This window comes from Phocoena sinus, chromosome 5 (genome assembly GCF_008692025.1).
Source record: "Phocoena sinus isolate mPhoSin1 chromosome 5, mPhoSin1.pri, whole genome shotgun sequence".
NCBI lineage: Eukaryota > Metazoa > Chordata > Mammalia > Artiodactyla > Phocoenidae > Phocoena > Phocoena sinus.
The window spans coordinates 2,670,668-2,681,918 of NC_045767.1; the positions used below are offsets into that span (position 1 = coordinate 2,670,668).

Consider the following 11,251-nt stretch of genomic DNA (forward strand, 5'->3'; position numbering starts at 1 on the left):
ACTGCTCAGCCCCTCCAGTGACCAACCACCTCCCTCAACAGCAGGCACGAGGCTGGTTTCCCTACATCCCCAAGGCCATCATGGAGGGGCACTGGGACCACGTGCTCAACGTTGAAAAGAATCAGAGCTACCCTAGGTGAACTGGATGTTCGGCAGTGAGTTCCCCGTTGTCGGGGTGTGCAAGCAGAGGCTGGGGGCGGGCCTGAAGGGACATCGCAAAGCGGACTCATTCAGCTGAGATACAAGTTAAGAGTAATCATCATGGTGATTATATCAATTATAATGTACTGAGAGCTTGCTAAGCGCCAGCAATGGGAAGATCTTCGTTCTCTTTTGTTAGATTTTTTTTATTTGCCAAAGTAACTCAAGCTCTTAGAACAAGTTAAACAATACAGAGATATATAAAGAAAAATTAACATCAGCCCTCCTCCGAGGCCTCCTTCCCTCCCACAAGCCAGGTACCCCAGGCTGACAGGCGAAGGTTTTATCTTTCTAGGCACCCGACGTAGAGAATCCCACTTAATTCTTCAGATGCTATTAGGAGGCTCAGAGAGGGGAAGCCATTTGCCCAAAGCCCCCAGCTGCTTAGAGGTTGCAGGCCAAGCAGGTTTAAGTTGCATCTCCAAGCTCTCCTAGGAGCCCTGAGGTCCCCAGCTCAGCCTGGCTCTCCTCTCCTCTCCTGGTGGCACCTGCCGACCTGCAGGAGACACAGACCCGCCCCCCAAGATGCCCTGAGACTCCTGGACCAGCCCAGCCAAGCCACAGCTGACCAGCCCATGTGCCCACAGACCAGCCCCCACCTTCCAACTTGGCTTTGGCAGGGCTGGCGTTTTGATCTCCTTCTATTGGACTCCCTGGCTCCAGAAGGGCCCTGCGAGATTCAGGGTGCCTGCGAGGGCCCCGTGAGGCCACTGAGTCCTGTCCCTCAACTCACAGGCGGGGCCACTGAGGCTCAGGAAGGGCGGGGGACTCGTAACATCACACGAGGACTCGATGGTTGAGACGGGGCTGCGGTGATGGCAATCCCTTGTGTTTAACTTGATAATTTACGAAGTTCCATTTTATCTATTGCATTCATTCACTCATCCATTCATCCCCAAACACCCATGGGGTCTGTATTCATTTCCCGTTGTTGCTCTAACAAATGACCGCGAACTTAAGCGCTTATAACAACAAATTTGTTATCTTCCAGTTCTGGAGTCCACAAGGGTAGAATGGCCTGGCAGGGCTGGTTCCCTTTGGAGTCTCTGGGGAGAATCTGTTTCCTTGTCTTTTCCAGCTTCCAGAGGCGCCCGCATTCCTAAGCTTGTGGCCCCTTCTCACATCACTCCGCTCTCTGCTTCTGCTATCACCTCTCCTCTAACTTTGACCCCCTTGCCTCTCTCTTTCACTTAGAAGGACCCTCGAGATTACGTGATTACATGTAGGGTTCACTCAGATAATCTAGGATAATCCCCCATCTCAAAGTCCTTAGCTTAATCTCATCAGCAAAATCCCTTCTGCCATGTAAGGTCACTTAGCCACAGGTCCTGGAGATTAGGGCGTGGATGCCTTTGGGTGTCTTACTTTACCTACTGCAGACTCACACGGTGATTCTCAAAGGAGGCAGGATAGGGCTGTGGACAGCAAATCAGCTAGGATGCGTTCAGTTGCAAGTTATAGAATCCTCCTCCCAAAGGGCCACTTAGTGTCTCCCTCGGCAGGAAATCTGTCCAAAGGCTGGCTCCATGGTGGGTTCATGTGGAGGCTCAAGGACAACAGCATTAGGGACACAGACTCTTTCCTGCTGTGACTGTCATCTTCATCATCAGCTCCTCCTGGTCCCAAGAGAGCTGCTGCAGCTCCGGGCATCACATCCTCACACTTGTATGACCAAACAGGAAGGCAGGCAGCGAGTCTTCTTGTACATTTCTCACTTGACATCAGGGAGGTCTTATTGGCTGAGACTGGGTCATGTGACCTCTCTCCTCCAGCCACAGGGGAAATGGAAATGGGTCTGTCGAAACAGCCTTAGTGGCATCACCATTTTCCCCCAGAAATGGGAAGGGGGGTCCCCCTTTCCTGGGCAATCACTGTTCCTCCCCCAGAACAAACTAGGTATGCAGGTGTATTAGTTATCTAGGCTGCGAAACAGAAGTACCACAAATTTACCAGCTTAAAACAACACATTTACTACCTCAGTTTCCATGGGCCAGGAGTCCTGATGTAGGCTAGCTGACTCTCCTGCTCATGGTCTGGAAGCTGAAATTAAGGTGTCAGCTAAGGCCATGTTCCCAGCTGAGGCCCAGGGACCCCCTCCAGGCTCACACGGCTGTCGGGAGAATTCCGTTCCCTGAGGCCGAGTGGCTGAGGTGCGTTTTCTTGCCGTTTGCCAGGGACCACTTGGCCCCTAAAGGCCACATTCGTGTCCTCGCCCCGGGGCTGCCTCTCACATCATTGCTTCATCTTTGTGGCCAGCAGGAGAGCACCTTTGATGCTTCATCACCTTGTAAAGGCTTCACCTGATCAGGTCAGGCCCAGCCAGGAGAATCTGCTTTGATTAACTCAAAGTCAACCGGTTAGGGGCTTAGTCAGGGCAGCGATGCCCCTCCCAATTTGCAGGCCTGGCTCCCTGGAGGCCATCTGAGAAGGCTGCGCACCTCAGGGGCGAGGAGGGAGTGACTGCCTACTCACCCTGCCATCTGAGCTGAGCCCCTGCTCCTTCCAGAAAGTCCTCCCGAACCCCCCGGCAGCCCCCCTCGGGCCCCACCAGGTGTTTCTTGGTCTCCCGGCCCCTCCCTGGAGGTCAGGGCCTGGGCCTGAGGGGTGCCATACTCTCCACAGACAACGGGCACTGTCCACACCTGACAGAGCAGGTGCTCAGTAGATGCCCGCCGGATGGACGTGGAGTCTTCGTGTTACTGGGAGAACCCTAAGGCTTGGAAAAGCGATGGGGGGCAGGCTTAGAATTCTGGGTCCAGGAGGGCAGGGAAGGTCCTCCAGAGGGGTGGACGGGGCCATCAGGGCCTCCAACGCTCCCCCTTTGGGCCTCTGCTTAACAGTCACTCCCAAGAGCCCTTCCAAGACCCCCCACTGACTGAAGCCAGAGGCTGGGGAGACGGGAGGCAAGGGCGAGAGGGTGGCAGGCAGCGTGGCGACAGCGGGATGGGGACCGCACTGCCCCAGGCTCACTCCCACACATGCTCTCGAGAACCTGGGCCTCCACCCTCACCTGCAGGACGGGATGCACACAGCACACACCCTGAAGGGACGCCAAGAGGGCGAGGTGGGCCCACCTCCCACGGACTGCTCAGGACAGGACACAGCCTAAGGGTGGCTCCCATGAGCACTGCTGATGGGCGGGGGCCAAGGGACAGGAGGGTGGCCGGAATGGAAGCTGCATCGTGACGCTTCCCGGGGAAGTGACTTCAGGAGACGCTAAGGGCTCTCGTGGCTGCTGCAGACCACGGAACCCTGTGGGGCATTCCTAGGAGGAGCCCGGTGCCGAGGGGCACCGAGCTGTGTCTCCCACCTGCTCAGGTGGGTGACAGGCAGAGGCAGGAGCAGGTGTTCTAGGCCCAGAGGTGGGAGAATGCCTGCGCACACAGGGCTGAAAGCTCTGCACACATCATTCCGGAGAACCTGCACATCTGCCGTACGGGAGGCGCTCCGTCATCCCCATTCACGGGCTCGGATAGGGAAGGTCATGTAGGGACACCTGATTGGCCCGAGCCCGGAGTCCAGGGTCGAGGCCAGGCTTAGGAGGGCCTCGAATGCCAGGCTCAGGCATCTGGGCACCAGCAAGGCCCCCAAAGGAGGACGGGTCCGGCTTGGAGCGGCCGGCAGAGGGGAGCCCTGAGGAGGCCACGTGGCAGCCAGGACGGGTGATGGGTGGGTGCTAGCTTGAACCCCAACAGGCCCCGGGCTGAGCGAGGTACACAGCTGGTGCTCAGAAAGACAGACTGACCCGCTGCTTCAATCCATTATTCCCATTGCAAGTCAAAGACGGTCCCCAAAGCAATTCTTTCCCCAGAGCTCCTCCAGCTCGGGAAGAACTCAGCAGTGCCAAGTGCATTAGTGTGATCGATATCGCAGTGGAGTTAGCACACGGAGAGCCAGGCTCCACCGGCGGATCCCAGCCATTTTCTGACAAGACCAAGCGGTTCTGGAATTCTTCAGGGAAGGACAGGGAGAGAAGCAAGCTTCATTTTTTCCTGCCTCAGCTTTAAAAATGAAATTTCAAATAAAGTGGGGCAAAAGATACCCTCAGCCCAGTTAAGGAGAAAACAAGTCCCTGGGTCCGAGACTGGGCGCCGGTTCTCTGTTCCGCACCAGCCAGCGGAGTGGAAGGGCTCTTCCCCTTCCCCGCAGGTACCCACCGAGGGCAAAGACAGCAGGCAGACACATCGCCAGCCCCAGGAGCTCGAAGCCAAGTGGGGGCGGAGCCGGCACCGACCTTAGAACCATCCAGTCAATCTCCCTACATTATGGATGGGAAAACTGAGGCCTCTGGAGGCAGGAGGTTCTCAGGCTGCCTGGCAGAACATAAGGGGATAAGTGGGAGCTTAAGTCCAGAACCTCCGCCGAACGGATGCAGAAAGGGCCTGGTGGGGGAGTGCCGGGTCTGGCTCTGGGCGAGGTACCACTGTGCTCTGCTGGGCCCCACCTGTACCGGCTACACCGCAGGCATCCAGTGTGGCTGGGGAGGATGGAGGATACCAGGCCCTTCGTACCACCCATCCCTCCCCCACGCTTTGATTGAGCCCCTACTGTGAGCCGTGAACTGGTCCCCACACCAGACTGTGGGACAGAGATATGGCCTGTCCGCAAGAGCCCACAGCAGAGACGTGGTCTGATGATGGCTCGCCCTCGAGGGGCATACAGGAGGCCAGTGGAGGGGGCTCTACCTCAGGCTGGGAGAGCAGTGAGGCCTCCCAGGGAGGAATCTCATGCCACATGTTTTCAAGGAAGAGGAGAGCCCTAGGGATGGACAGGGCAGAGTTGCCAGCCTGGAGAACGTCATGTGCCCGGCCCGGAGTCCATGGCAGGCGGTGACAAATGGGCTCCCAGCCAGGAGGGAGCAGGCCGAGGTGAAGCAGAACCCAGCCTGAAATCTGGGAAGAGCTGCTTGCACTGGAAATACACCCTCCCTGCAGCCTGAGAGGGTGAGCGAGGCCACAGGCACACGTGCACGTGTGGGTGTGTGCAGCGTGTGTGCACGTGTGGACACGCACGCCTGTGTGCTGGGTGCTTGTATACGCACAAGTGAGGCGTGCACACAAACTCATGCATGCGTGTGACTGTGTGACGTGTGCACACGCGGGTGGGTGTGCATGCATGCTGCTTACACGTGCACGTACACGTGAGTGCGTGCAACGTGCGTACACGTGGATACTCGTGTTAACGCACTTTCATGCACATGGCTCTGCGTCTCGTGGTTCGTATCCCTGGCTGCGTGTGTGTGAGGATGCGAGCATAGGTGTGCGTGGCTACGTGTGCCTGTGTGTGTGCGCGCACGCGTAACTGTGCACACAGGGAGGTGGTTCAAGGAGACAAGCCCCTCTCTACGTGAGCTGAGGCCACTCGTGGAGCACAGGGCACCGCACCCAGCGGGCGTGCATCCAAATTCCTCCTCTCAGCGGTGGGCCCAGGTCCCAGTGTCCCAAGGCTGTGGGTCACGGTGGGATGAAGGCGAGTACACCCTGGTAGCCCAAGGATGCTCCGCTTCCACATGATTTCCTGCTGAGACGGCCCACACCCCCTCCGCAACGACCCCACCCCCTACCAGTGCAGCCTGACTCCCCAGTACTACCCTCCCATCATCCTCCTGGTCCTGCCAAGCCCGGGCCTGGCCGGCAGCGACTCCTCAGCACGGGCAGTCTTCCCGGGCACGTGCTGTTTTGTCTGTTCCAGGGCAGTTGGGAGCAGTTTGTCAAGCCTAACCTCCAGCGTCGGGGTAAGAGGCCTCTCCGGCTCCTCTGTGAACAGCTTGGTCCCTGGGACCTCTGGTGCATGCGAGCAGGCCTGCATTTAGTGCTTCCCTGAAGCCCAGGCAAGGGCTCTCTACCCAAGGACTCCTCAGGGGCCCAGCCCTCTGCCGCCCCTCAGCTCTGGGTCCTGGACCCACAGGAGAGGTGCTTCTTTCTGCTTCCTCCTGGGCGAGGCCAGCGGGGGCAGGCATCCCCAGGGGCCTGCGTCACTTGGCTGGCCAGGCACTCCAAATGTCCCCGGCCTGGGCTGGTCAGAGAGTCACTGCCCGGGCAGTGGGACGTCCTGTCTGCTTTGGGCCCCCTAGAGCTCTGGGTCCTTTTCCTTCAAATCCCTCATGCTAGACTCGCCTGGCTTGCGAACTTGTGAGGCATCAGGACCCTTGAATGCATCCCCCGAAGTGCTTTTTGCAAGTTAAGAACCCCTCAAGGTCAGGAGGAGGTCCACATGGCTGTCCAGATGCTGGGAGAAGGACAGATCTCTCCAAAACCTACCTCTGACCACGGCCATGTTCCTTGTTTGGACACGCCCACAAGGACAAAGCCCGCCCCCACCCCAGGGAGCACAACCAACAGGGGCCTCTCACTTTTTAATAACTCCTCTCACTCTCCAAACACAGCCCAGAGGCCACCTCCTCCAGGAAGCCTTCCTTGGTAACCCCACTCTCAGGCTGGAAGAGGAGCCCCGGGGCATCGATGGCATTTACTGCACCCATCTCAGTGTGTGGCACCATCCACCCCAGACGGTGAGCACCCAAGGCAGAAGGCCTGATACAGACAGGGCCGGTGTGTGCCAAAGATGGAGGATCAGGTGTGTAGGGGTCTTCCCTGCAAAATGCACCCCTGAGTACCCTGACTGGTGGCACCTTTTACGCCTCCAGGACCAGAGGACCTTTCGTAAGTATGGTGCCTCTACCTTTTCCTGGGTTACACGCGGTTGTGGCTTTGCTCCCAAAATGGCATAAATGCCAAGGACTGGCCCTTGTTGGGCAGGTCTGCCATCTGGAGTCTTTGATTTCCAACCTGGTCCTGGCCTGCTCCTTGGTATAACGTTGTTAACAAGGATGTCAGAGCTCTACATGGGCATCTCTGCTAGGAGAGCATGCTTTCCTGGTAAGGCCTCTGAGCCCTTCCAGAGCTCAGAGAAGAGAGAAGTGGCCCCCAAGCCACGCACGTTTCTAGGCATCACTGGGGGTGTGTGGCTCCATTCCCTCCCTGAGTCACCCTCTTAGTACCCAGAGGCATCCCACAACCACAGCTCCCCCCCCCCCCCAACCTGACGATGCAGGGAGAGCTGAGGGCTAGCCTGGGTGCGGTTCTGCTTTGCTGGGAGGAAAGGTCCTCCGGCTGGTCTCAGTGAGAGATGCCAGGCCTGGGAACTCCAACCTCCTCTCCAGGGTCTGTCCCCCACAGACCTCAGGGTGTCTGGAGGAGGGGACCAGCACCTGACACGGCTGGGAGCAACAGTGCACGTCTGCAGAACGAATGCACTGGGACGTGGGACAGGGGTAAGCGGGGGTTACCCCAATACCTTGCCCCTAAGCAGGAATCAGGCTCCCACGCCAAACCGCCCCTCATCCGGCAATTCAGTTTGGGGCGTTTGTCAGAGGCGGTGACGCTGAACATCCCCCAGCCTTTAAAGGCAGGGCCACAGAGCATAAGAATTGAACTTCAATAATTGTCAACATGGGTGCAGAGCCTGGGAGCCTGCCCAGGGCTTCCACAGGCACTGCCGTCATGATTCACGCTCCAGCAGCGCTTGGAACTGAGGCCGGGGGTGGGGTGGTGGCTCTGCACCGAAGCATCCACCAGACATGGGAGCTGGAGCCGGACCCGCCCTCGGCAGCTCCGCCGCGCACCCAAGCAGCGACGCGTTCTCCGCCAGGCTGCGAGTGGCTGGCTCTCCAATCAAGCCGCGGACCCCGAGCCGCCCGTCCGGCACGCGAGTGTGCGCTCCCGCGTGTTCGTGGGTCCGGGGGAGGTGAGGAGGCTCGCGTCTTAGAAAGAGCAGGCTTCTGGAACTCACCGCCCAGGCCAGCTGGCACTCGGTCCAGTCCCACAGGCTGCGGACGGCCCTGGAGGGGGCGCCCTCGTCGAGCGCGCGCGACCCACGCCACCGCCCCGGGCTCCTCCCCGGCGCCGCGCGGGCAGGTTCGCCGAGGCGGCCGCGGGCTCCGGCTCCCGGGCCCGCTCCCCCCGGGCCGGCGGCGCTGGCCTGCCCGCCAGGCCGCCCCCGCCCGTCCGCGCCCCGCCCCGCTGCGCAACTCTACCCAAGTTGGAAGCCGAGCCCGAGCGGCGACACTCGCGCCGAGCGCACGGCGGCGGCGCAGCTCCGGCGAGCCCAGGCAGGCGAGGCGGCGCCAGCACGGCCGAGCGCGGACCGCGGGGGGCGCCCGCGCCGGGAGCAGCGGGAGGAGGAGCCGGAGGAGGACGCACGGCGGCGCCGGCGCCCTGCCCGGGAAAGTAAAGTTGGAGCCTGAGGCGGCGCGCGGGCGCGGGGGCCCCAAGAAGCGGCGGCCTGCGCCCCGGCGCGCCGAGCCCTAGCCGGCCGGATGGGAGGCGGAGCGCCCGCGCCGCCGCTGCCGCTGTCCGCAGCCTGCGCCCCGGCCGCGCGCTGGGGCCGCCGGGTCGCCCGGGCACGCCCGCTCGGGAGCCGAGTCGCCGTGGGCTCGCGGCCGGGGCGCTCCCCGTGAGCGGGGCCAAGGGCGGGGCCGCGCGAGTACCCCGGGACCTGTCCCCTCCCCTCCCCCGCCGCCGCCGCCGCCGCCGCCGCCGCGTCGCCGCTCTCTCCGGGCGCCTCCTGCTCTGCACTTACGCGTGCGGCAGCGGCGGGGAGCCCGGCAGCCACGCTCTCGGGCGCGCCGCTCGCCCGCTGAGCCGCCACGGCCGAGGGCCGGCTGCGGGGTGCCGCGGTCCCCGGCGGACGCGCCCGAGGAGCAGGCGGCGATGCGGGCGCCGACCCGGGCTGGGGGGCGCCCGAGCTGCCGCGGCTGCGCCCCGGCTCCAGGCGGGACCGCGTAGCTTGCGGGAGGACCATGGCGTCCCCGGCGCTGGCGGCGGCGCTGGCGGCGGCGGCGGCGGCGGGCCCCAACGTGAGCGGCGCCGGCGAGGGGGGCAGCGGCGGGGCCGCCAACGCCTCGGGGGCTGCCTGGGGGCCGCCCCCGGGCCAGTACTCGGCGGGCGCCGTGGCGGGGCTAGCGGCCGTGGTGGGCTTCCTCATCGTCTTCACTGTGGTGGGCAACGTGCTGGTGGTGATCGCTGTGCTGACCAGCCGCGCGCTGCGTGCGCCGCAGAACCTCTTCCTGGTGTCACTGGCCTCGGCCGACATCCTGGTGGCCACGCTGGTCATGCCCTTCTCGCTGGCCAACGAGCTCATGGCCTACTGGTACTTCGGGCAGGTGTGGTGCGGCGTGTATCTGGCGCTCGACGTGCTCTTCTGCACCTCGTCCATTGTGCACCTGTGCGCCATCAGCCTGGACCGCTACTGGTCCGTGACGCAGGCTGTCGAGTACAACCTGAAGCGCACGCCGCGCCGCGTCAAGGCCACCATCGTGGCCGTGTGGCTCATCTCGGCCGTCATCTCCTTCCCGCCGCTTGTCTCGCTCTACCGCCAGCCCGACGGCGCCGCCTACCCGCAGTGTGGCCTCAATGACGAGACCTGGTACATCTTGTCCTCCTGCATCGGGTCCTTCTTCGCGCCCTGCCTCATCATGGGCCTGGTCTACGCGCGCATCTACCGGGTGGCCAAGCTGCGCACGCGCACGCTTAGCGAGAAGCGCGAGCCCGCGGGCCCCGACGGCGCGTCCCCGACCACGGAGAACGGGCTTGGCGCGGGCGAGAACGGGCACTGCGCGACCCCGCGCCGCCCGCGCGCCGATGTGAAGCCGGAGGACATCAGCGTGGCGGCCGAGAGGAGGCGGCGCCGAGGCGCGCTGCGGCGGGGCGGGCGGCGGCGCGCGAGCGGCGAGGGGGCCACAGACGGCGAGGAGTCGGGGCCCGGGACGGGGACGGCCGAGCCGGGCGCGATGGCCGCCGCGAGGTCCCCGGTCCCCAGCTGGCGCCTGTCCCGCGCCAGCTCGCGTTCCGTCGAGTTCTTCCTGTCGCGCCGGCGCCGGGCGCGCAGCAGCGTGTGCCGCCGCAAGGTGGCCCAGGCGCGCGAGAAGCGCTTCACCTTCGTGCTGGCGGTGGTCATGGGCGTGTTTGTGCTCTGCTGGTTCCCCTTCTTCTTCAGCTACAGCCTGTACGGCATCTGCCGCGAGGCCTGCCAGGTGCCCGGCCCGCTCTTCAAGTTCTTCTTCTGGATCGGCTACTGCAACAGCTCGCTCAACCCGGTCATCTACACCGTTTTCAATCAGGACTTCCGGCGCTCTTTCAAGCACATCCTCTTCCGACGGAGGAGAAAGGGCTTCAGGCAGTGATCCACTCACTCTACCTGGCTCAGAGACCCTGGACAGCTCCCAGCGGAGGGGGCGGGCAGGCGTGGCCTCCCAGGAGAAACTGGGAGCAACTTTCCCAGGGACCCAGGGATGGATGGGCCTTCAGGGCGCAGGGGAGGGTGCTGCACGGCTGGAGGGAGGGCTGAGAGACTGCAGGGCCCCCGGGGAGGGGGAAGGAGAGAGGGGAGACCCCTCTGCCTTCCTGTCTCAGCAAGGGGCTGCTTCTGGGGCTGCAGGCCCGGGTCCAACTCTGGGGGCCGCACCATGGTGTGTCTGTGAGGTAGCACACGGATCCTCCCAAGTTGGTGAAGAAGGAGCCTGTCCTGCCCCCACCAGAGGCCACCACCCCATCCCCCTTTGAGCAAGGGCTGACCTCCCAAGACCTCGCGGGGTGGCTCTTCTGGGGGAGGAAGGAGGGCACTGACCATCTTTGGTTACGAAAGTATCTAAATGTTTGCCAACAATGACTGACAGCGAAAACAACCAAACTCTTTTCTAAATAAACCTTTGTAATCTAAGTGATGGGTGCAATAGTCAGTCCTTCAGACCCTCACCCTGCCCGACCTCCCACCAAAGGTGGCAGGAGGGCGCTCCAGGTCGCCAGATTCCATCCTCCCCTTTTGCACGAGGAGGGGGTCTTTGCTTAAGGGGCACTGTTTTGCAGACTTACAAAATATATACTCAGAATTCTTGTACTGTGACCGGCCGAGAGACCAAGGAAATCAAAGGGCTGTAAATTAACTCCAAATTTAGATGCTGGAGGGCTGTCCTCCCTTCATAACCCTCCCCCCTGCCCAGATCTGAGTCTAGGCTTCCCCCACTGCAGCCCAGCCTGGCCCCCTTGCTCAG

The 11,251-nt window shown here is 62.2% G+C and overlaps 2 protein-coding genes across 2 annotated transcripts; both read left to right on the forward strand.

Moving 5' to 3' along the window:
* The first annotated feature begins 7,652 nt into the window (after window positions 1-7,652).
* Window positions 7,653-8,510, forward strand: LOC116754526 (translation initiation factor IF-2-like). Its single transcript, XM_032633234.1, has one exon. It carries the CDS (start codon window positions 7,653-7,655, stop codon window positions 8,508-8,510), a length of 858 nt encoding a protein of 285 aa, XP_032489125.1.
* Window positions 8,511-8,703: 193 nt separating this feature from the next.
* Window positions 8,704-10,920, forward strand: ADRA2C (adrenoceptor alpha 2C). Its single transcript, XM_032631772.1, has one exon. It carries the CDS (start codon window positions 9,002-9,004, stop codon window positions 10,382-10,384), a length of 1,383 nt encoding a protein of 460 aa, XP_032487663.1. The 5' UTR covers window positions 8,704-9,001; the 3' UTR covers window positions 10,385-10,920.
* Window positions 10,921-11,251: the final 331 nt, after the last annotated feature.